At 37.2% G+C, this 26385-nt stretch overlaps 1 protein-coding gene across 1 annotated transcript in view; it reads right to left on the bottom strand.

Moving 5' to 3' along the window:
• The window catches only part of IL1RAPL1 (interleukin 1 receptor accessory protein like 1), a 1341257-nt gene that overhangs the window by 144302 nt on the left and 1170570 nt on the right, over nucleotides 1–26385 (bottom strand). The window contains exon 7 of the mRNA XM_029241535.1: nucleotides 20152–20156. Coding sequence (XP_029097368.1) covers nucleotides 20152–20156 — 5 coding nt within the window. The remainder of the gene's footprint in view (nucleotides 1–20151; nucleotides 20157–26385) is intronic.

Here is a 26385-nt window from a genome sequence, read left to right as displayed (position 1 = left end):
ACTTGCTACCAAGAACGTGCTAAGAAAATGCATTATACCTCACACCCCTACCAGTTCAGGGTTTTGGCAATATAGGGAAATGAGCCACAGGTACAATGCAGATCAACTGGAAAACATTTCTACAAAATTGGTAAACAAGTGGAATTTCACCAGCCACATTATACTGGGAAAACCAAGATATAACTAATGTGAAATGCATTAGAATCTACAAGGCCAAAAGGCTGTCAAACATACCACCAAAGCAGCCAAAGGGACCCCTGAAACTAAACTGAGTGTCAGGCTAACTGTGCAGCAAATAGAAGACTCCGTCCAAATCAAAAGGTACTGTGCAAAAAGCAAAGAGGAAGAAACAGACAATGCGTTATATGCTCCCACAGTTCCCAAACTATACTTGAGGTGGCATGTAGGAATTGAAAAGCCTGATTAGGGCTTTAATGTTCTCAAATGTGCCACACAGAGAGAGAGAGAGAGACAGAGAGACAGAGAGAGAGACAGAGAGAGACAGAGAGAGACAGAGAAAGAGAGAGAATATAATAAAATGCCTCACATTATCTTGGTAACAAGACAGAAGGATAAATGATATTAACATACAGGCCACCGTAGAACCTCTTTTACAAGATACTGGATTATTTCCTAAGACACCTGCTTAGTGTTAGATACAACAGAAATCATGGGGTAGTAGCAAATGTCAGAAAAAAGAGGAAAAAGGAGACACATTAAAAGCCCTTTTTAAAAAGTAGTCGGTGTAAGAGAATGCAACACATAATTTGAATATAAATGAACTGGTGAAATGCTAGAAAATAATGGCTCACATAAATAAAGCCCCAAACAAATGAATTTTTAAAAGATTCTCTTCTTCTGATTTTATAAGTTATTTACTGTTTTATGTCAGAATCATGGATTTGGTTAGTAGATGGCATGGTATAATTAAAAAGGTGTTGGAAGGTATTCATTTAAAATATAAGATATGGGCCCAGACTTCCTGGGTCTGTTGAAATAAAGATTTTCCCTAAAAAAAAATATATATATATATATATATATGTATATATAAGATATGATGCCCACTGTGATTAATTTTAGGGACCTTTCCTAAGAGATTGAGAGTAAGAGACACTGTTCTAAGCCTCAGGCTGAATGTTCACACTACTTTGATTACCTACAAAGAGAAAGGAGTGAAACATATATACAAGTGAATAACCAGGAAATGCTGACGTGAATTTTCTTTATTATTGAAACTTTCTCAGATTATGCAATTCTTTAGTAAAACAGTATTGAGTCACTAACAATAGGAAACATATGTTCTTCACACATTTAGTAGAAAACAAATGTTAAGAAGGACTAATCCTAACACTGACATGCAGAGTGAGGAGTCTGGACAAATTTACACACATGAAAAGGCTCATCTCTTTCTTATCCAAACGCCTGTCAGGTTTCAAGGTTAAAGCCATATTTATGTTTTCATTTTTTCTCCACATAATTGGTAAGGTTATATCTACGAATATTATACCACCTAATTTCAAAAATTTCAAATAGGTTAAAAGGCAATTTATCATCAGCTTTAAAATGGGATGTTAACAGTTTTATAGTTAAATTAGGCTATGAAAAATGGGTAAAGGTTGTCTATGGAAAAAAAAAAAAAAACTTTTTATTACAAAGATAATTGAACTCACAGAGAGGAAGGTATAACCCGAAATGATTTAGCAAATTCATCATGGAAGTGTGTCATTATATTAATTTAGAGAGAAAATCACTTTTTTATTTACCCATCTCTAATGAATTCATCTCTCCATTCAGACAGGCCAGGGACCAGCGAAACGTTAATGATGAACATGTCAAAAGGTGGAATATAACCTTGTTATATTCACCACAATACTCTCAGCAGTTTGGAACAATTTTCTTGACGTGCTTGAAATCCTCTATGAGAGGATTCTTTAAAACGCCATCTTATTGAAAGATAAAAGAGAAATTCTTTGGGAAAGTTCCTTTTAGTCATTTTCTAAACTATTTTTTATGAGAGGAGTGATGCATATTCATGGTAGAGAATCTGGAATATGAAGAAAAGCATAAAACAGAAAATAAAAATTACCCACAGTTCCACTTTTCCAAGGTAACTAACAATTGTGAATATTTTGGTCTATCTTCTCTCACTGTCTTTGAATCTTTATAAAATCATTATCATAGTGTAAACGATTTGGTTATGTGTTATTTTGCTTACTCAACATTACATCATGAAGCCCTCCCCAGGCACCATGTTGAGAACCAGCAGAAAATACAGATGGCAGCTTCCAAATTGCTGGGATATTTGAATCATTAAAGGTTGAATATAAAGTATGTTTAATATATTATGAAGAATAAAAGAAGGGGGTGAATATATGAATAAGAAGCAAGAGACTACGGAAAATGACAAAGCAGATTTAGAAATGAAAATACTATAACTTTTAGAGATAAAAAATAGAATGTGGAGATGGTTAAAATGATTGAATAATTGAATGTTTAGGTTAATGGCTGAGTACAAATACCTAAAGAAATAATTAGTGATTTGAAAGTTAGATCTGAAGATACAATCTACGATGCACAAGGAAACCAAAGAGATGGAAACTATAAAAGAGGGTTTGAGATATGGAGAATAGAGTAAGGAGGTATATCTTATTCTAAGTGGAGTTCCGTAAGAAGTGGAGAAAAAGAATGAAAGAATGGGACTGACATATATTTGTACAAAGAGAAAACTTTTAAAATAGAGAAGAGACTGTGCTGAAAAGGATACACTGATATGTATAAAACAGATAACTAATAAGAACCTGCTGTAGAGCACAGGGAAGTCTACTCCACTTTGCAGTACAGTACAACTAACACAACACTGTAAAACAACTATACCCCAATTAAAAAAAAAAAGAATTTAGAACTAAACGTACCATTCATGAATGAAAAATACAAACATTTCAGACAGCAAACAGACTGTATTTGGTAGCAGCCTGCCCTCACTGAAGGAAACCATACAGAATTACTCTTCAGGCGTTAAGAAAATGATCGCAGAGGGATGCAGGAAGGTATGATGTGAAAAAAAGTATTAAATACCTGGGTATATTCAATCAACTGATTCAATAATTATTTATTTATGAGCAATGACTATGTGGTAGGCCCTCTATTAAGTGCTGCCTGACGTACAGCAAGGAATAACCACCACAACAAAAATTTCTCCCTTCATGGAGCTTGCAGTCTAGTGACTAAACAAATACTGACTGTATAAAGCAGTAACAGTGCACCTTTTGTGAATTAAAAAAAAGAAGTCTAAGATACTGAGCAGCAATAAGAAAAGTTGAGAGAAGCAGCAGAAATAAAGGTATTTACTTTGCCTGAAAAAGAATAAAAATATAGCTATAAGTGAACTTTGATAAGTATATATATGAATTTTCTAGGATATAATGAAAAGAACAGAGATAAAGTATAAAACTTCCAAACTCAACCAATGTGAAAGAAGGGAAAAAAATCAGTGAAAATGACACATAAAAATGTCAGGTAAATAGAAAGCACAGAGGGGGGGAGCTTCAAGATGGCGGAAAAGTAAGACGTGGAGATCACCTTCCTCCCCACAAATACATCAAAAATACACCTACATGTGGAACAACTCCTACAGAACACCAACTACTGAACGCTGGCAGAAGACCTCAGACCTCCCAAAAGGCAAGAAAGCCCCCACGTACCTGGGTAGAGCAAAAGAAAAAAGAAAGAACAGAGACAAAAGAATAGGGACGGGACCTGCACCAGTGGGACGGAGCCGTGAAGGAGGAAAGCTTTCCACACACTAGGAAGCCCCTTCACGGGCGGAGACGGGGTTGGCGGAGGGCGGAAGCTTTGGAGCCGCGGAGAAGAGCACAGCAACAGGGGTGCGGAGGACAAAACGTAGAGATTCCCGCACAGAGGCTCGGTGCCGGCCGGCACTCACCAGCCCGAGAGGCTTGTCTGCTCACCCGCCGGGGCGGGCGGGGTTGGGAGCTGAGGCTCGGGCTTGGGTCGGAGCGCAGGGAGAGGACTGGGGTTGGCTGCGCGAACACAGCCTGAAGGGGTTAGTGCGCCACACCAAGCCGGGAGGGAGTCCTGGAAAAAGTCTGGAGCTGCCGAAGAGACAAGAGGCTTTTTCTTCCCCCTTTGTTTCCTGGTGCTGGTGCGCGAGGAGAGGGGATTAAGAGCGCTTCTTAAAGGAGCTCCAGAGACGGCGCGAGACGCAGCTATCAGCGCGGACACCAGAGACGGGCATGAGACGCTAAGGCTGCTGCAGCAGCCACCAAGAGGAAGCCTGTGTGCAAGCACAGGTCACTCTCCACACCTCCCCTCCCGGAGCCTGTGCAGCCCACCACTGCCAGGGTCCCGGGATCCAGGGACAACTTACCCGGGAGAACACACAGCGCGCCTCAGTCTGGTGCCACGTCAGGCCGGCCTCTACCGCCGCAGGCTCGCCCGGCATCCGTACCCCTCCCTGCCCCCGGCCTGAGTGAGCCAGAGCTCCCGAATCAGCGGCTCCTTTAACCCCGTCCTGTCTGAGCGAAGAACACACGCCCTCAGGCGACCTACACGCAGAGGCGGGGCCAAATCCAAAGCAGAACCCCAGCAGCTGTGCAAACAAAGAAGAGAAAGGGAAATCTCTCCCAGCAGCCTCAGGTGCAGCGGATTAAATCTCCACAATCAACTTGATGTACCCTGCATCTATGGAATACCTGAATAGACAACGAATCACCCAAATTGAGGAGGAGGACTTTGGGAGCAACGATGTATATATATTTTTCCCTTTTCCTCTTTTTGTGAGTGTGTATGTGTATGCTTCTGTGTGTGAATTTGTCTGTATAGCTTTGCTTTTACCATTTGTCCTACGGTTCTTTTTTTTTTAGTATAGTTTTCAGCACTTGTTATCATTGGTGAATTTGGTTTTTGGTTTGGTTGTTCTTTCTTTTCTTTTTAATTACTTAAAAACATTTTCAATATAATTATTATTTGTTTTTTATTTTAATAACTTTTTTGTAAATGTAATTTAATTTAATCTTTTTCTTTCTTTCTTTTTTTTCTCCCTTTTATTCTGAGTCGTGTGGATGACAGCCTCTTGGTGCTCCAGCCAGGGGTCGGGCTGTGCCTTGGAGGTGGGAGAGCTGAGTTCAGGACATTGGTCCACCAGAGACCTCCCAGCTCCACGTAATATCAAACGGCGAAAATCTCCCAGAGATCTCCATCTCAACACCAAGACCCAGCTCCACTCAACGAACAGCAAGCTACAGTGCTGGACACCCTATGCCAAACAACTAGCAAGACAGGAACACAACCCCACCCATTAGCAGAGAGGCTGCCTAAAATCATAATAAGGTCACAGACACCCCAAAACACACCACCAGACGTGGACCTGCCCACCAGAAAGACAAGATCCAGCCTCATCCACCAGAACACAGGCACTAGTCCCCTCCACCAGGAAGCCTACACAACCCCCTGAACCAACCTTAGCCACTGGGGGCAGACACCAAAAACAACGGGAACTATGAACCTGCAGCCTGCAAAAAGGAGACCCCAAACACAGTAAGTTAAGCAAAATGAGAAGACAGAGAAACACACAGCAGATGAAGGAGCAAGGTAAAAACCCACCAGACCTAACAAATGCAGAGGAAATAGGCACTGTACCTGAAAAAGAATTCAGAATAATGATAGTAAAGATGATCCAAAATCTTGGAAAAAGAATGGAGAAAATACAAAAAACGTTTAACAAGGAATGAGAAGAACTAAAGAGCAAACAAACACTGATGAACAACACAATACATGAAATTAAAAATTCTCTAGAAGGGATCAATAGGAGAATAACTGAGGCAGAAGAATGGATAAGTGGCCTGGAAGATAAAAGAGTGGAAATAACTACTGCAGAGCAGAATAAAGAAAAAAGAATAAAAAGAATTGAGGACAGTCTCAGAGACCTCTGGGACAACATTAAATGCACCAACATTCGAATTCTAGGGGTCCCAGAAGAAGAAGAGAAAAAGAAAGAGACTGAGAAAATATTTGAAGGGTGTGTAGTTGAAAACGTCCCTAATATGGGAAAGAAAATAGTTAATCAAGTTCAGGAAGCACAGAGAGTCCCACACAGGATAAATCCAAGGAGAAGCATGCCAAGACACATATTAATCAAACTATCAAAAATTAAATGCAAAGAAAAAATATTAAAAGCAGCAAGGGAAAAACAACAAATAATACATAAGGGATTATAGTGGAAAAATAAGCTAACATGGGAAAGGAAATAGCCACCCAAGTCCAGGAAGCACAGAGAGTCCCAGGTAGGATGAAGCCAAGGAGAAACACGCCTAGGCAAAGAGTAATCAAATTGAAAAAATTAAAGACAAAGAAAAATTATTAAAAGCAACAAGGGAAAAATGACAAATAATATACAAGGGAACTCCCATAAGGTTAACAGCTGATTTCTCAGCAGAAACTCTACAAGCCAGAAGGGAGTGGCAGGACATATTTAAAATGATGAAAGGGAAAAACCTACAACCAAGATTACTCTTTCCAGCAAGGATCTGATTCAGATTTGACAGAGAAATTAAAACCTTTACAGACATGCACAAGCTAAGAGAATTCAGCACAACCAAACCAGCTTTACAACAAGTGCTAAAGGAACCTCTCTAGGCAGGAAACACAAGAGAAGGAAAAGACCTACAATAAGAAACCCAAAACAATTAAGAAAATGGTAATAGGAACATACATATCGATAATTACCTTAAATGTAAATGGATCAAATGCTCCAACCAAAGACATAGACTGGCTGAATGGATACAAAAAGAAGACCCATATATATGCTGTCTCAAGAGACTGACTTCAGACCTAGGGACACATACAGACAGAAAGTGAGGCTATGGAAAAAGATATTCCATGCAAATGGAAATCAAAAGAAAGCTGGAGTAGCAATTCTCATATCAGACAAAATAGACTGTAAAACAAAGACTATCAGAAGAGACAAAGAAGGACACTACATAATGATCAAGGGATCAATCCAAGAAGAAGATATAACAATTGTAAATATTTATGCTCCCACCTCAATACATAAGGCAAATACTAACAGCCATAAAAGGGGAAATCGACAGTAACACAATCATAGTACGGGACTTTAACACCCTACTTCCACCAATGGACAGAGCATCCAAAATGAAAATAAATAAGGAAAGACAAGCTTTAAATGATACATTAAACAACATGGACTTAACTGATATTTATAGGACATTCCATCCAAAAACAACAGAATACCCTTTCTTCTCAAGTGCTCATGGAACATTCTCCAGGATAGATCATATCTTGGGTCACAAATCAAGCCTTGGTAAATTTAAGAAAATTGAAATCTTATGAAGTATCTTTTCTGACCACAATGCTATGAGATTAGATATCAGTTACAGAAAAAATCTGTAAAATATAAAAACACATGGAGGCTAAACAATACACTATTTAATAACCAACTTATCACTGAAGAAATCAAAGCGGAAATGAAAAAATACTAGAAACAAATGATAATGAAAACATGACGAAGGTGGGGGAGGGATAAATTGGGAATTTAGGAATGACACACACTACTATGTATAAAATAGGTATCTAATAAGAACCTACTGTATAGCACAGGGAACTCTACTCAATACTCTGTAATGACCTATATGGGGAAAGAATCTAATAAAGAGTTGATATATGTAAATGTATAACTGTCTCATTTTGCCTTACACCTCAGTAGAACACAACACTGTAAATCAACTATACTCCAGTAAAATTTTTTTAAAACTTACCTAAAAATATTCATAATTGAAATCTATGTTGGCATAAAATACATTTTAGTTTTATATATTTTGACTTCGAAGTGATTTTTAAAATTTTCTTGAGTAAGCATATGTGTATCAAAAGAATAAAGATGATCGTTTTCTTATTTGTCACACTTCAGTTCTCCAAAAAAAAAAATACAAAAAAAAAAGAAAGCACAAAATATGGTAGCCATGATTCGAAACACCACTTATTACAATTAAAAATGAACTAAAAGTCCTAGTTAACAAAGATTTTCAGACCAGAACAAAAAAACCAAATCCAACTAAATGTGTTCATAAGTGCCACATGTAAATTAAAAGTACACAAAATGGGGCTTTCCTGGTGGCGCAGCGGTTGAGAGTCCGCCTGCCGATGCAGGGGACGCGGGTTCATGCCCCGGTCCGGGAAGATCCCACATGCCGCGGAGCGGCTAGGCCTGTGAGCCATGGCCGCTGAGCCTGCGTGTCCGGAGCCTGCGCTCGGCAACGGGAGAGGCCACAACAGTGAGAGGCCCGTGTACCGCAAAAAAAAAAAAAGTACACAAAATGGTATATAAAATATTCATATACAGCAAATATAAACAAAATAAAGCTGGCTTGCCAATATCACTAATACATGAAATAGACTTTAAAGAAAAGGTATTATTAGATATAGAGAGGGCCACTGTATAAGAGTAAGAATTTCACCTTATCAGAAAGACATATCTAGAATACATACTGAGACTATATAATTATGTATCTAAAAATGCAGTGTCAAAATAAATATATAAAGTAAAATTTGTCAGACTGTGAAGAGAAATACACAAATAGACCACCCGAGTAAAATGTTTTCAAAATTCCTCCTACCAACTGATAGGTTGGTAGAAAAAAAAAACAGCACAATATATAAAATTTTAAAATTTGAGATATACAACCAACTCACTCAAACTAATGCATCCAACAATTTCAGAACACAAAAGCTTTTCAAACACACAGGGAGCATTAATGACAATGATACACTGAGCCTTACTGCAACTCTATAAATTTAAAAGGATTAGTATCATTAAATAAATTTATCCTAATACAATGTTGTTTTTATCTGTTATATTAAGATTATATGTGAGATCTTGTTTAAAAAAAATTCTAATCCAAAAAAAGGGATAAAGTAAATTACCATGTTGCATACTATTAAGGCATCTTAATTTTTCATTGAATAATCATGGCATAATTACTCTATTGTTTCTGATTTGGGTAATTTAAATTTTTTGCTACTATACATACCACTGTGACAAAGCTCCTATTATGTAAAAGTCATTGTAAGAGTCTAATTACTTTCTTAAGGGTATATTCCCAGTATTTGAATTGTTAGAACAAGTCTATGAATTATTAGACCTAAAATTCCCTGTAGGTGTTGCACAAAAGTTTTACTAATGTTATTCCGAGCAGCAGGATATGAGGGTGTCTATTTTACAATACTTTTGACAAAACTGTCAGGAAAAATTGTAATCTTATCATTTTGATTAGCATATCTTTGATTACCAAGTTATTCATGATGTTGAATACAGTCCGTAAATTTCTTGGCCATTTTATTTATTCTTATTATTTGTTTAATCATTCAATTATGTGCTTTGCTGCTTTTAAAAAATAGATTTAAAGAACAATTCAATCCCTTCATGCCTGTTGAATATATTTAACCTTGTTAGTCATTTTTATCTTTTGATATTTGCTGTTAAAAATGTTCTTTTTGGGGTTTCCCTGGTGGCGCAGTCGTTGAGAGTCCGCCTGCCGATGCAGGGGACGCGGGTTCGTGCCCCGGTCCGGGAAGATCCCACATGCTGTGGGGCGGCTGGGCCCGTGAGCCATGGCCGCTGAGCCTGCGCGTCCGGAGCCTGTGCTCCGCAATGGGAGAGGCCACAACAGTGAGAGGCCCTCATACCGAAAAAAAAAAAAGAAGATGTTCTTTTTAATGTAGTCAAAATCTTTTCTCTTGTGAGGACCATCTCTTTTTTAATAAAAAAATTCTTGGAAAACTGTCCTCTATCTAGAGATTAACCAGGAACTTTTCCACGTATCTTATGGTTTCATTTTTAATATAAACTCCCTAAATCATTATATAAAAATACACATATATGTGTAGGTCTATATATATGTGTGTGTCTGTGTATATACATATATTTTTAATTTATTTAATTCAGGGCCATTTGTCCCATCCATTGACTTGTCTGCTCATCTTAAGTTAGACCCATATTGTTTTTTATCCCCAGCTTTATTGTGATATAATTGTCAAACAAAACTTGTATATATTTCATGAGTACAACATGATGTTTTGATATACATATACACTGTGAAATGATTATCACAAACCAGCTAATTAACATATACATCGCCTTGCATAGTTACTGTTTTTTTTGTGGTAACACTTAAGACACACTATCATAGCAAATTTCAAGTATACAGTAGAGTAGAGTATTATTAACTACAGTCACCATGATGTATATTACTTCTCCAGAATTTATTCATCCCACATAACTGAAACTTTGTAGTGTTTGACCAATACCTCCTCATTTCCCCCACTCCCCAGCCCTGGCAACCACCGTTCTACAATTTGCTTCTATGAATTAGACTTTTTTAGATGCCATACAGATCATGCAGTAAGATCATGCAGTGTTTGTCTTTCTTTGGATTATTTCACTTAGTATAATGTCCTCCAGGTTCATCCATTTGTTGCAAATAGCAGGATTTCTTTCTTTATTACACCTGAATAATAATCCACTGTGTGTGTGTGTGTGTGTGTGTGTGTGTGTGTAATTTGCTTTATCCATTCATCCCATTGATGGACACTTAAGTTGTTGCCATATCTTGGTTATGATGAATAATGCTGCAATGAACATCGGAGTACAGATATCTCTTCAGGCTATGATTGATTATCTCAAGATATTTTCTAATTTCACTTTTCTTTTTTGACCCATTGGTTGTTCAGGAGTATGTTGTTTAATTTCCACATAACTGTGAATTTTCCATTTTTTTTCCTGTTATTGATTTCTAGTTTTATACCACTGTGGTCAAAAAAGATACTTTTTTGTTAGTTATAGCTCAAGTTTTCCTACCCAGCACTGGTTTCTGCAGTAGTTACTGTTCATGAGTCTCTGCTCTGGTAAGCCATGACTCCTTTGTATTTGACTGTCTGTGTTTTCACTCTTTCTTCATCTCTCTTTTGGATCCTTGAAGTGTTGTTGGTTTTTCAGTCTGTTCGGCTTTTTAGTTGTTGTTAGGATGGAGTGGCAGCCTCCAAGCTCCTTACATGTGGAACTGGAAACTGGAAGTCTGTCTTTGATTTTTGACAATATAATGTGTCTCAGTGTCTCACTGAAGTTCAGCCTACTAGAGGTTCTTTGGGCATCATGGATATGAATGTTCATTTCCTTCTCCAGATTTGGGAAGCTTTTCCTCATTATTTCTTTAAATAAGGTTTCTGACCCTTTCTCATTCTCTATTCCTTCTGGTACTCCCTTAATGCATCTATTGGTTCTCCTGATGGTGCATCGTAAGTCACCCAGGCTCTTTTTCACTCCTTTTCACTCTTTTTTTCCCTCTAACTGGATAATTTCAAATGACTTGTCTTCAAGGTCATTGATTTTTCTTCTGCATGTTCAAGTCTGCTTCAGGGACCACAGTCGTGTCCAATGTCTTAGGGCCTATTACCAGGGGTGACCATAGGCCTGGCTTCTGCCTAGTCCCTTGGATGGGTCTCTGGATGGGCAGGAATGCCTCAGATTACAGTAGAGCAGCACTGAAGTTAGGTTATAAGACTGCTTCAAGGACTGCAGTCAGATCCCAGGACCGCATTACTCCCATTATCTCATCTTTGTAATTGTTTATTGCAAATATATTGACCACTTTTCCATTTTATGGTTTCTTCATCTAAATTAGATGTAACTTATGAGATTAGATATCTACTTTCTTCCCCCTATGACTCACTCATTCTTATATATATATATATATATATATTTTTTTTTTTTTTTTTTACTTTGCCTTCTGGAGACATTTCTTCATTTACTCATACAATTTGTTCAGCTTTCCTTTAAATGCAGCTTTTAGAGTCCTAGTTGCATTTGCTTTTCTTCTCATTCCTTTCTCATTTTAACAAGTCCTTTTGCATCTCTGCCCTTCATCATTAAATTTTCTCCCCAGGGCTCCCAGCTTTTTCTGATGTATCTGTGGGGAGGAAGGTGATCTCTGCGTCTTACTCTTCCACCATCTTCCCCCAACCGTCCCCCAGCTTTTTAATTAATAGTGATCATGTATTCTTATTTCTTTTTGAGGACACTAAGATATCCTCTAAACTTTTCACTTCTTTTAGTGGAAACGTACTGTCAGAAGTATGTTGCTACTTTGAACCTTCAGGAAAATCTTGCCTTTCTCTTATAATGCAGAATAATTTTAATAGATACCATTTAGAAAAGTTAGGTATAGACCCTTTTTCCAATGAGAAACGACTTATTCAGGCCTGGCATATGCCCAAAGTCAGTGGAGTGTTTTAGCACTCATGCTGGACAGTTCCCCAAATGGAAACATACTCACACAAGCACATCACACTGCATACCAGGGCATGTTTGTGTGTAACTATTTTAATGGGAAGTTATATCAGTCCCAACCCATCTGCTACAATGTGACCCTGGGAATTCTCTATTGATAAAACGTTTACTCTTGTTCCCTTTGTGCTGTTCCCTTTGTCAAGGTGGAATGGTGACTGACATATTGCACGAATGCAAGTGCATGTTTCACCATGTACTATTTCAATGAACGCTAAGTAACTTTAATATGTTCCCAAATCCTTCAGTAATATTTTGTCATTGTGAGAATGACATTTTACCACAATCATTAAGGAAAATAATTAATTGCCAGGGTCTTTCTTACTAAGTTGGTGGGGCCTACAAAAGTTTTTATTTTATTTTTTGCATCACAATTAATGTTTAGATGTTCAGCATTGGAAAATCATTCAAACAACAATAATCCGTGAACAAGGAGGGGGTTAGGGGCATTGACCCTTCACAGAGTCAATAATTTGCATATAACTTTACAGTGGATTCTGCGTATCCATGGTTCTGAATCCACGGATTCAACCAACCACAGATTGTGTAGTACTGTCATACATATTTATTGAAAAAAATCTGTGTATAAGTGGATCTGCGTAGTTTAAACCTGTGTCGTTCAAGGCTCAACTGTACATTTATTTTTTTAAGAAAGGAGGGAAACACAATTCATACTGAAGTTTGGTCAGGCTCCTTGGTGAGGCTACCACTGATGAAGCTAGTTCATGTTGAGCTTGAGCTTCCTCTTCTCTGAATTCCTCGTATATTTAATTATGAAATACACAAGTTGGCCTATTGATGCATAAGGTCTTATTCTGCATTTTACATGTTTGCAACTCTTCTTTCCCTACACACTCCCTAAAAGAGAATGAACATTTAAAACCTTGAGAATATGGATCATGCCTCTAATACATTTAACGTGCTTCCCTTGACCTCTCCCTGCAGGGTCCTAAAAAACAGTGAGTCCAAGGTGGATTTCACAAATATTCTATTCTTGGTTTCTAATTCTGCATTAAAATTTGCAATTATACAAATAAAAGTAGTATAGGGGAAAATGTTATATAAGTTGTGATTGAAAAACAGTGGCAATAAAGGGTCTGGTTTTATTACTTTCTCATATGGTATCAAGTGATAAAATCTGCTTCAAAATGAAAGATTCACATAAATCAGTTCACTTATAGCATACATTTGCCTTAAAACTAAAGTGAAGCACATTAAAGTAGGAATTAAAAGCCTTGGATTCAAGGCCCAGCTTTCCCATTTAATAGAGGTGACTCTTCAAAATATCAGATTCTTTAGCTTCCTCTTGTCTTCATTCATCAGACCTTGACATTTAGAATAATATTACTTTTGCTGACTTGATTGAAAACACAAACATAGATGTGGACGCTTATATCATGCATCAGTACTTTCTGGTCAGCCAGATACTACAGAACACGTTTATACTATTTTTAAAATGATCATCAAAATAAAATATGTTATATCTAATATATATATAATATTTTTCTGTAGGTATCTCATAACTCCCTGAGAATACACCCATGTACCCAGTTTAATACATAGTGATGTAAAGCAATTCTATTTAAAACCTGGCTCACAGACCAGAGCCAGTCTACAAATTGTTTTTATTGTTCTTTCATAAAAGAAGTATATAAAGTGAGGGTAAGCATTTAGTAACTTTTATAGCAACTGGATAATGTCGTCTGAATGAAACAATAAAAAATACTTGGCTACTTTTTATGTCTGTTTTTTTTATATTACTCTTTCTAGTTATTGATTTTTATGATATTTTACTGAAGTATTGGTCCTTAAGGAACTGAAAATTAAAGCAAAACAAAACACCTGGTACTTAACCTCAGGTAGTTTCAGAATCACTGGTATGTTTTATTGCTGCTAAAGTTATTATAATTTTAAAAGCTAAATTAATTTTTTTCTTTCTCATCTAAGAACCAAGCTTAGGCATCACCAAGCTTGCTTTCTTAAGTCTCAGTTTCTCTATCACAGTTTTTCTCTGATGAGTCTATTAGAAGCTATTTACTAGACATTTCCATGCTATTTTCTTTCAATGATGCTTATACTGCGCAAGCTGTTCAAATGAATGGGACAGTAATCTGTTCATGGCCTCCATTAAATCAAACACAGACAAACATATCTGTACACACATGAACATGTGCATTCTTGGGATTTTCATTCATAAAATTCCCAATTACTATTCATGATCACATAACTGTTTACCATTAAGATGTATTGGAAGTCATTAAATTCCTTTTTTGATAGCAGAATTATATTCCCTTAACTATGAATACTTTCTTTTTTTTTTTTTTTTTTTTTGCAGTACGCGGGCCTCTCACTGTTGTGGCCTCTCCTGTTGCGGAGCACAGGCTCCGGACGTGCAGGCTCAGCGGCCATGGCTCACGGGCCCAGCCGCTCCGCGGCATGTGGGATCTTCCTGGACCGGGGCACGAACCCATGTCCCCTGCATCGGCAGGCGGACTCTCAACCACTGCGCCACCAGGGAAGCCCTATGAATACTTTTTAAAGACACTTCCTTGATTCACTGTAATTCCAAACAACAATTTTAAAATGTTATGACAAAAAAATCTTAGAAGACATAAAATTGAGCATATATCTTATAACCACAACAGGGAATCCTTCTCTCTCTCTCCGAAACCATCAAACAACACCACCGCAATTCCCCTTATAAAACAGTTACTCACCGAACTATCTTTGATCAATCTTAGCTAAAGACTCTACCCTTTCTGGTCAACATCACAGTCTCAACAGTTAAAACATTTCATAAACTGAATACTGACACTTAGTAACATTTTGCAAAGCTGATAAAACTTAGAAGGATTGTTTGAAAGAACCTCGCACTGACACACTGTCATTTCTAAATGTCAGGGACTTTGAGCTCAGCTCATAAAAATGAAGCTCATGCTCAGAGACAACACTTCCTTTTGAGAGAAATCTCTTTTTAAGTCTTACAGTTGTTGGAGGTGTAGTCTCAACCCTAGTAAATGACCTCCAAAAGCAGCAACAATTTTAAGGTCATGTGTACATTCCTGTAAGTAGACGGCACAGAAGGGCTTAACAGGTGTCCAGACATAGCTTTACACTTGTGCTGGTTCTGCCCTAAAAAACATGTCCTCCAAACAGCTGTCTCAAAAACACATGTGATGTATTAAGGAAAGATTTTCAGACCAAAGTCATGTCAATATTTCCTATTCTACCTTCTTTTTCAATAGCCTCTGTACCTTTGAGATACATACAGTCTAGTTGGAAAAGGGATACACTATTCTGGGTTAACTAATCATGAAAAGATTAGAAAATACTTAGAAATATTTGCCTTTCTTGAATCTAGGAATGAAGCTGTTTGTGTGTGCTTCTCGAAGTTTTAAACTAATATTCCAAAATACTTTTTTCTGAATAAAGTAATCTTTTTAAAACTAAATTTTAAACTACCTTGTGAAATTTATGCATTGCAAATATTTTGAAACAAAACTATACTGCTGATTTAGAGAGGGATTTCAACTGCTTTTATGTATAAGTGTGAGTGTGAGTGTGTGTGTGTGTGTCTGTATTTGGAGTATCAATCTCCTGTAATGGGGAAAGAAACAGAGAGAATTAAAGATGGGTAAACTTTGTTGGAGGAAGTCATATGGTAATTCAAGGTGAATAATTAAATCATGAGAAACCAGGAGAGCCAGTGTCTCTTTACATTGGCTGGTCTTAGACCAGGTATAAGGAGGGTATGACAGGGAATAGGAGCTCTGCGTTAGTTTAGGTAACTTCTAGTTCAGGGACTGGTTGAGAGAATACTTGCTTTTGTGACTCTACCGTGAAGCATCTGATCCAGAGGGAGGTCATGGCTTAGTAATGTTCAGAATGACTGTACAGTGGAGTGCTAGATTGGGTCAGGGGTCACAAACTACTGTTCAAGTTCAAAGTCAATATTTATGGAGTCTCTCCTTGCTTCAAGTTGCTTTAGTAAAAATTCATTGAGTGCCTTCTACGCACAACACTCTTTCTTGGTGCTGTGAGGACACTGGCTAGAAGAGAAGATACGGCCTTCAAAACCCTTATGACCTAGTTATAGAGCTGAGATGTACAACAGCTCTAGGCAACCACCTCTGATAGGAAATGGTGTGTGTAGTGCACTCAGGGCTCTTCTTCTAGAGGGTTAAATGTTTTAAGAAATATTCCATGTGTCATAATATTTCCTTATTTATTTAATATTTCATTTGATTCTATTTAAGAATTCTTAAAATTATCCTATAATATTCCATAAAGCAATGCTTTTTAAAAAATACTTTAAAAAATATTCCTCAAAAACAAGCCTATACAACACTTTTCAGTAGAACTTTGTGATGGACGTGTTCTGTATTTTGTCCAATATACTAGTAGCCACTAGCCACACATGGCTATTGAGCATTGGAAATGTACCTAGTGTGACTGAGGAACTAAATTTGTATACTATTTCATTTAAATTATTTTAAATTTAAATTTAACTACTCTCACTTTGTAAATGTATTATGCTCCAAAACTAACTTTGAAATTAGAAAAGTGAACCACTTGCAACACAATGCTTTTTGTATGTAGCATGTTTCTAATATTCTGTTTAGTAAACGGTCTAATTGGTTTTACAAACCATAATATGGCATTCTAATGAATTAAGGAGACCTCACAAAAGTTCTTAACCCACAACAGTAGTAGCCAATTTTTATAGGTAAGGAAAATACTACTAGGAAGTAAATTTTATAGGGGAAGTTTTAAAAGAGCTATTGATCAAATATAATTTCAGCAAAGCCCTTAAGGAGATTCAGTTCAGGAAAATTATAATGAAACAGCTGGTTTTATATTTCATAAAATATCCATAAAATGAGAGAGACAAGCAGCTCTGCTTCAATAGTATTGACTTTTAATTTTTCAACTAAATAATTCAATTTGAAATTAAGCAGCTAAAATATAGTTATCTACATCAAAAGGGATAGTTTCAATATTACACAAAGTAAGGGTTTTTTTATTATGACAATAAACACTCTTTCTCCCATCATTCAAACTTTATCTTACCTCTAACAACAACTAAAAAAGCAAATATATAAACAGAACTTGAAGAATCTCTTTTTAAATATTTCTGAAACAAATATAAGGAATCAATACTAAAATGAAAATGAGAGTCTAGAGGCTTATAACAATTTTATCAAACAAGCAGTTCTGTGGCCTTCTAAAGTGAAATCTCTTTTTAATCATTCTGTGTTTAATTAAGAAGTAAATAACCATATTCTAAATAAGCCTGGCTCTCCCAGCCAACTTAGCTTCTTCAAAAGAAATGCCACAGAGCATCCCAGGAATTCTCCATTTGATCAATCAGGTTGTGAGACTTCCTTTGTGCGGAGCATTGTCATTCTTAGTGCAGTTAAATTAGGTTTTATGGTCTAAAATTGCCTTATTAACTTGGTGCTTCCTGCGTTTTCATTAACTCAAAACATATCTGATATCATGATAAGCTCCCCAAAATGAAACTTCACTTCTGGAATAAGTCATTCTATTACAGTGGATGCTTACCACACAACTTGGTTTTGAACATTACATTGCTTTAATGTGCTTCCCTATGAATTGATGCTTTGGATGAGGCTATACAACACTAGCAATTATAACCATATGCTGTGTTTTAGGCCAAGTTATTTCCCCTCTCCCCTACTGTAAAATTGGGAAGCAAACAATTTTTGAATTCCAAATTGCATTCTTTTCCAGGAGGAACTTCTGCCAAGTACCTAGATGTACCTGAAATTACCCTGCTCCCATACTAGAGCAGTGGTTCTGAACTTGGGAGATCTATCATCATCACCTAGGAGAACTTAAATAAAAGAGAGCCCTCGCCCATGACAGACCAACTAAATCAGAATTTCTGGCAAAGAGGCTCAGGCATGAGAAATTTTAAAAGCTTGGTAGGTGATTAGAAACTGCAACCGAGGTTGGGCAGTACAATAGATCTAGCACAATAGATCTCATAGTTTAGCAGAGGGTTTGCTCAAACAGATTTAAAGGTTCAGATTGTGCAAGTCCTGAGAATATGCATCTCTAACAAGTTCCCAGGTGGTGCTGATGTACTGGTCCAGGGACCATACTTTGAGAACCACTGCCCTAGGGCTCTAAGATTGAGTCACTGGCTTTGAATTCTCTTTGGAAATGATGCAAATTATCACGGGTCATCCTTGTCACTGCATTTGATACCACTCCTCTTCCTCTTGTAGGGATCTATCAAACAGAAGGACGAGGGAGCCTGAGGGAACAAGAAACACTCAGGTTGATCCTATTGGCCCCCTGGTGGCTCCTTGGCAGTTAATATATTCAGAGTTGGATTTCACTAGGGTGGACCATTTTCTGGGTCTCTTAGACAGAACAGCTCTCCCAAGTCAGCATATTACCAAGGACCTCAACCACATTAGAAAAGGTCACTTTGATTCTCCCTTTTTTAAAAGTAGAACTTTGACAGGTGGGAGTCCTCAATCCTTTATTCAACAAATTGGACTCCTACTGTGTGCCAAGGCAAATAAAGTAGAGCAGAAGAGAGGCAAGATCCTTGATTTTACAGAATTTATATTATAGTCACAGTAGAGGGACAAAAACCAACCAATAAAATAAATAAGAAACTTCTAGTTGGTGAAAAACACTCTGGAGAATAGAAGGCAGGTATGGATGTAGAGAGTGCCTGACATGAGGTCTGGATATCAAAGAACCATACATGAATATCAGGGGCCAGAGCTTTCCAGGCAGAGGAAGGGTGAGTGCAAAGGTCCTGAGGATGGGTTATGTTGGTTTTCTGTTTGGAACAGGAGAAAACCCTATCTGGCCAGAGTCAGCAGGAAACTGGTGAAGATTTGAGAGGCCACTGATTTTCTGGGAGATTTGTAGGCCACTGTTAGGGGTTTTGATTCATTCCATGAGTAAAAAGACAAGGCATAAGAGGGTTTTAACCAAAGGAGTGATATGATCTTTTTTTGTTTTTCCTTTTCATTGTCATTCAGTTACTGTGTTGACCAGAGAAGCAGAGATAGAGTAGAAGAAAGGAGAGGTAGTAGGTAGAAAATGCAGCATTCTGGGTGAGAGTGGATGGAGGCTTGGACTGGAAGAATAGCAGCAGAGATGGTGAGTTAGAGCTCGTACAAAGTGTTGATAGATTGGCTGTGGGATATAAAGGATAAAGAGAATGGATAATGACTCTTAGGTATTTGGCTTGAATAATGGTGGGTGTGTTGTAAACATTAATTGTAATGGGGGAAAATGGTTGGGAAGCCATTTGGGGGACTGAGAAACTGGTATTTTTGCTGTGAACGTTATGGTTGAGTTGCCCACCAGAGTTTCAAAAGGAGTTTTCTAGTAGTCATTTGGATATATGAGTCTTTGTTCAGCAGAATATGTAGGTAGTATGAGACTCAGTGATTCCACGTGGGAGCGCTCAATCTCAGGTGGATTTATTCTCAACATTCTACCTGTAAAGAGATATAATGGAAAGTTCTATTGATTTCTAAAGCCTGCATATATAACTGATCCTAGGGAAACAACAGATCCAAGTATGTGAGTAGAGATGATCTTCCCAAGGGTAAAGGAATCAATATACTGACTAAAAGCAAACCACTTGATTCATTCACAGAGGGTTAACTGAAAGGTGGAAAGCAGACTACTACCACAAGGTATCCCTCCAATTGTATAGAGAAGGTTCCCTGAAATTTTACTTTTTAGTCTACTTCTTGACCTAGCTTTCAGGCAAGCACCAGAGCTTTTTCCCTAGGGCCCTGTTTTATGTTTTTAAACTTTTCTTTGGGAAAGAAATTTTAGAGCTCTCCTTCATCCAGGGAGTTCCTCTCTGGGCAGAGGCAGACATTTAAATTGTCCCTGTTTTCCTTCCAAACCTTTGTAAGAACTCAGTTGAGTTCCAGACTTGGTCTCCTTCACTAGCCAATCCTTTTCTTAAATATGAGAAACTTATGTGTCGCCAAAAAGAGTTAAAATTTGGAAGCGATTCCTTAGACACCTGTAGAATTTGCATTATTTGAGTATTTAATAATTTATATGGTTAAAATTTAAGACCATTTAAGTGACACAAACAAGGGACATTAGCTCAAATGACCTTGTTTTCTGTGATTCCTACTTCTACGATAATCAATAGATCACAGATATATCATCCATGATGACAGATACATCTGATCATCACCCTATCATCGTAGGAGTAGAAATATACATTAAAACACATGTGTAGAATATCTATGAAATGTTACATATTTCAATCAGTATCTTCTTGGTGGAGATGTAACATTATAGCACAAATCTAATGAAAAAGCTATTATGTTATAATACTTAATAAATCAATATATAAAGCCATTATGTTACAGGAATGGTGGTAGACTTTAAAATTCACTTCCCTGTGAATTATGTATCTGTAAATTAACTTTGATTCATATCTAAGGTGGAGAGCATTTTTAGTTCCCTAGTCAAAAATTCACACTTATAAAAGCGTTATGTAAGAATTTCAAGTATCCTTATGAAAATCTACACTAGAGGTTTCATTAATTCAAGAAGAGGGATGCTCAGAATAATTATTCATTGATGAAATAAGTGGTGGTCAAGATGTTCAGATGGCTAGATAGATTTTATGGACCTTAACATGAATAAGGCACAAGCCCTCAGCAAGGCCAGGAGCCTAATACCTTCAGATAAGTGCATTCAGTCTAGGTCTAAACTCCCTGCGGTCTGCCCTCTACTCTATTTCTTGGAAGATTCTGTCCTCTGATCTGAACAGAAGGTTGGCCGATCTTCCTCATAATGAACCTTTCTTGCAAGGTGACTAGTAGAAGTTCCTGCAGCTTGAGAGTGAGAACTTAAAGGCCTAAGCTCAAGAACAGTTTTTGTGCCTATTTGCTACAAATGTTGGTACATTTGACAGAATTTGGTCAATTTGGTATCAGGCTTGTGTTAATTTTAGCATACCACCTGGTAGGTTGCCATGGATTTCCCACCTGTCTCTAAATGAAGGACTCTAACATAAAGTTTACTCGAAGAGCCTGAAAATTGCTGAGTGGACAGATTGGTCTAGGTTAGTTTTTCTAACTGAAGTTTAAAACATTTAAAGCATCTACTTGGAGAAATAACAGATTGAGGTAAGTATGTTTTTAAACTATTTTTTGAACAGTATTAAAGTTTTGATAATTTATTTATACTTACTCTTTCAAAAATAATGCCTTCTTCTTTCATTTTCAAGTACAGTTTTGAATTTCATTGATAAATTGGATGAGTTTGCTACAATTCCACAAAAAAAGAAAATGAATGCAAAAGAAGCATGACCTGAACATACCATTCATAATGCACAGATGAAGTACACTAAAAATAAAGTTGTCTCTTTGTCAAATGTATATTTATACTTGTAAAAGCAGAATGTTAAGCACTATTACTTCTGTTCTTCAGTCATTTAAATACACAGGCACAGAGAAGCATCAGCCCTATCCTCCCCTACTGCTAGTTAATCCACGGACTGGCAAGGGTAATTTCAACAGGACACAGCAGGTCCTCTAGGAGCAATAGCTCCATATTATATGTATTTTAATGAGGACAGGATCTCATGCTATGGAAAAAGATACAACTGTTCCAGTGCACAGCCTCCAATGCCGTATTCCCCCCCCATGCTTTTTAATGAAGTGTTTTGTTGAAATGTTTAGACAGTGTATTAATTCCAACATTGCATTTATTCATTCGCTCACCAACTCTGTATTGAGCGCCTCCTGAGAGAATCAGTGGATCACTTTTGATCATGACGACTATTGTAAATATAATAATAAGTGTATTAAGTGTAATAATGTAATAAGAATAATTGTGACCCTGATTGAGAACGAAAATAGTCACAAAATATTAAGTCTTTTGTTACTGCCACAGTAATTGCTCATTGTTATCACATTGCCAGGATCCCTACAATTGACCCTATACTAATAGATTAATCAGGGGAGCAGGTGAAAGGAAGGAAAGTAATTTAAAAAGAAAATCACCAAGAATGAGTTGTCTGAAAGGAAGTTGAGTTGAAGGAAGAAACAGATGATCTCTTGCTAACCTGCTCAATCTGTTATGGTTTTGTGCATTCTGGCTCAAAGTAATACTGATAAATAACACGCAATATAATGAGGAATATCAGAAAATGAAGCAGCTTATTGGACATTGCGTAAGAGAGAAGTATCTTCTGTTTCACTTCTCAGAGTCAGTGTCTCTGGATGGATAATGGTGTTGTAATTTCTCAGTGAAGGAGACAATGTGCATTGTGAGCGTGCACATGCACACACATTCACGTCTGAATACGTGCATAATGAAACACGATGAATATATGTGGAATGAAATACATATGCTAAAAATTAAATTCAAGGTCTGTTCCTGTCTTTTCCTGTGTTATTGAATTAATAGAAACCATATTGGCTTTTAATTACATCGACTCTCTTATATTTTCCATTATCCACGAGAAGTGGAGAGTGTTCATCACGGGTAAAATGAATGAGTATAGAATCACCAACCTGGAATTATTTAGAGAACACCCAGCTGAATCTCTTAAATTCTCCCATAAAGATGGAATAACATGTCCAAATTTACACAGTTAGCGGCAGAGCCAGGAAAAGGACCAGAATGCCATGGATATCCCCCCACCTGCCCTACAAGCAGATAATTTCTGAGCAGCTCCCAAATGGAAGCACTCCCTCTGGGTGCTTCCTTCCACCTATATCTCAGCTTCCTGGTATTCTAATGCTCGCCCTTTTCCCTTCTCAAAACATCCTTTTAGATCCTCAGAGCTTATACTCAAGTGGCTGGATGAGTTTAAAGTGTTAACCCTTCTAGAAGTATTTTTATCTTAACATGCATCAAAACGTAAACTAAAAAACTAAAACTCTAAACATGGACTTTCAGGTATAAGTGAGGATGGGCAGGTGGAGGTAGAAGGAAGTGATCAGATGCTTTCCAAAACCCTAGAAATCACAGCACGTGGTCAGTCATTTCCCTGGTCTCCTTATTTGAAAGACAATTCAAGCATGATTTATATAACTCAAGACCTGTGAAACACTTCACCAAAATTAAATTCCACTGGTAGGAAATGTGTTTCTAATGAACAGAAAAGCCTGATAACACTGAGTCAGTTTTACGGGAGGGAGTTCTTGTAGAGTGAGACAACTTGACAGTTTCATGAGATAAAAATATGACCCAGCAATCCCACTACTGGGCATATACCCTGAGAAAACCATAATTCAAAAAGAGTCATGTACCAAAATGTTCATTGCAGCTCTATTTACAATAGCCAGGAGACGGAAACAACCTAAGTGTCCATCGTCGGATGAATGGATAAAGAAGATGTGGCACAAATATACAATGGAATATTACTCAGCCATAAAAAGAAACGAAATTGAGCTACTTGTAATGAGATGGATGGACCTAGAGTCTGTCATACAGAGTGAAGTAAGTCAGAAAGAGAAAGACAAATACCGTATGCTAACACATATATATGGAATCTAAGGGAAAAAAAAGTGGTCATGAAGAACCTAGGGGTAAGACAGGAATAAAGACACAGACCTACTAGAGAATGGACTTGAGTATATGGGGAGCCGGAAGGGTAAGCTGTGACAAAGTGAGAGAGTGGCATGGACATATATACACTACCAAACATAAAATAGATAGCTAGTGGGAAGCAGCCGCATAGCACAGGGAGATCAGCTCGGTGCTTTGTGACCACCTAGAGGGCTGGGATAGGGAGGGTGTGAGGGAGGGAGACGCAAGAGGGAAGAGATATGGGAACATATGTTTATGTATAACTGATTCACTTTGTTATAAAGCAGAAACTAACACACCATTCTAAAGCAATTATACTCCAATAAAGATGTAAAAAAAAATAATAAGGTTACAGTGGAAAAAAAATGTTTGAGAATCAATGCTTCAAAAAAATTCTTCAATACATGCCCTGAATTTTGACACATTAATATATGATCCATTCAGCAAATCTATATAGAGCATAAACTATGTTCCAGATTCTGACCTAGGATCTCAAGTATTGCACTAAGATAAGGACACTACTCTCCTGGAAATTATAAGGGGGTTCGGGGGAGGGGAAGGAATAATAACAAGGAAACAAACAAATAAGTAAATAAGTAATTTCAGGTGGAGCTAACCGAAATGAAATAAATAGCACTAGGAGATATGATAGGGCTTGACTTGGGGCTACTTTGGGCTGGGTGGTCAGAGCTTTCTTCGGAGAGATGATATCTGAGCTGATACCTGAGGGATGAGAAGGCAGAAATCATGAAGCAGAGAAAGAGGTTTGCGGCAACAGAAGGAACAACAAGAACCAAGGCTCTGATGTGGGAACCAGCTTGGTATGTGACCAGAAAGGGACGTGACAGGAGATGAGATCAGAGAAGGAAGGCAGAGCCAGCTGATATAGGGACTAGCTAATTTGGACTTGATTCCAGGAAGTAATTGAGCAGTTTTAAGTAAGAAAGTGGTTCACTCCAATTTACTTTTGAGAAGTGGCTTTCACTGCTGTGTGGAGAATGGATTGTAGGGAACAGTGAGGAAGCTTGGAATAAGATGGTGACAGAAGACTTATGAACAGGTACAGGGCCAAATTTGAGACATAACCAATAGGACTCGACGGATTAGATGTCAGAGGTAAGAAAAAAGGAAAAACCAAGGATGGCACCAAGGTTCTTGGCTTTAAAAATATTCAGCGTCTAAGTTCTCTTTTGATTTTACTAGATACAGATAATGGGCAAATATCACTTTAAAAGCTAAATAAAATAATTTTATAAAACAAGTGATGTAGCCACTGCTAAAAAGCCACAGCACTATATAATGTTTTTACTCATTTTGTTTTACCAGAGGTCTGACAATTTACATATATTGTTAAATTTAGTTACAAACAAGATGTGTGATTAAACTGTAAGGATTCAAGACAATTTTTAGAAAGGATAATGGCATTAAGCACATATTTTATAGGCTGTAATAAGAGCCATGAATGTTTGAGACTTAGGCTTTAAATAAGAGGAATTAAAGAGACATTAAAAGGAAATAAACCTTCACAAAAACAGGGAAAGGGATGAAATGTTTTCTGAATAGCACCAAGTATATTGTTGTGATTCATGGTGAATCCTAGTGGTAACTTTTCCAAAGAAATCATATAAATTCACCAAATCATTAAAGAGCAACTTTATTTCCCTTAAAGAAACAAAAAGTCACCAAATATATGGCAGTGATAACATGTTCATGCTGACTGGATACTGCTTTAGCCTCATGAGCTATATACCTAAGGAAAATATGAGACAGAAGGAAATTCATCAGGAGTATTAGACTTAGAAATGTTAATTCAATGGCTACCAGATACAATCATTCTGCCCAAAGTCACTATCTATCTGTCTTTTTATGTTCAGAAAACCTTGCATAATATTATTTTGCTGTTAAATACTGAGTTTGATTTGAGAAGCTCAAATACTTAATGGTATGTTTTTTTCTTAGATTCTTATTATGAGCTGATAGCCAACCCCCAATCTCGAAGAACACCTTGAAAGAGATATATATATATATAAAACTCAAAAGAAAGATGGAAAATAAATGAAAGGATTGTTTTCAATAGCTTGCTGAAAGCCTAGACAAATTAGAAGAATCACTTATCTGATGTCAAATGCAAACTATTACTCTGGAGGAAATAAGTTGCTTCAATCTGTTGAAAAAAAAAGTTGTTTCATTTCAAACTATTGCCAGAAAGATACCAAAGAAATTTAATTTTTCCAAAGTTACCAATCACCCAGAACAAGATTATCCTTCTCTTCTATTTCCCGTGTACCTTAGAATAAAAAGTGGGAATTGAAACCTAGACTAAAGCTGGTTAAAAGGAAGTCAAGTTTAATAGATACCAGTATCATATATAGATTTCTTAGTTGAATGAGTTCAGGGTTCATAACTGGGCAGTTTGCCCACTGCCTGTGATTGCCCTC

This window comes from Monodon monoceros, unplaced genomic scaffold (genome assembly GCF_005190385.1).
Source record: "Monodon monoceros isolate NGI ecotype Baffin Bay Population unplaced genomic scaffold, NGI_Narwhal_1 Super_Scaffold_22, whole genome shotgun sequence".
NCBI lineage: Eukaryota > Metazoa > Chordata > Mammalia > Artiodactyla > Monodontidae > Monodon > Monodon monoceros.
This window is presented reverse-complemented; position numbering and strand designations above follow the sequence as displayed.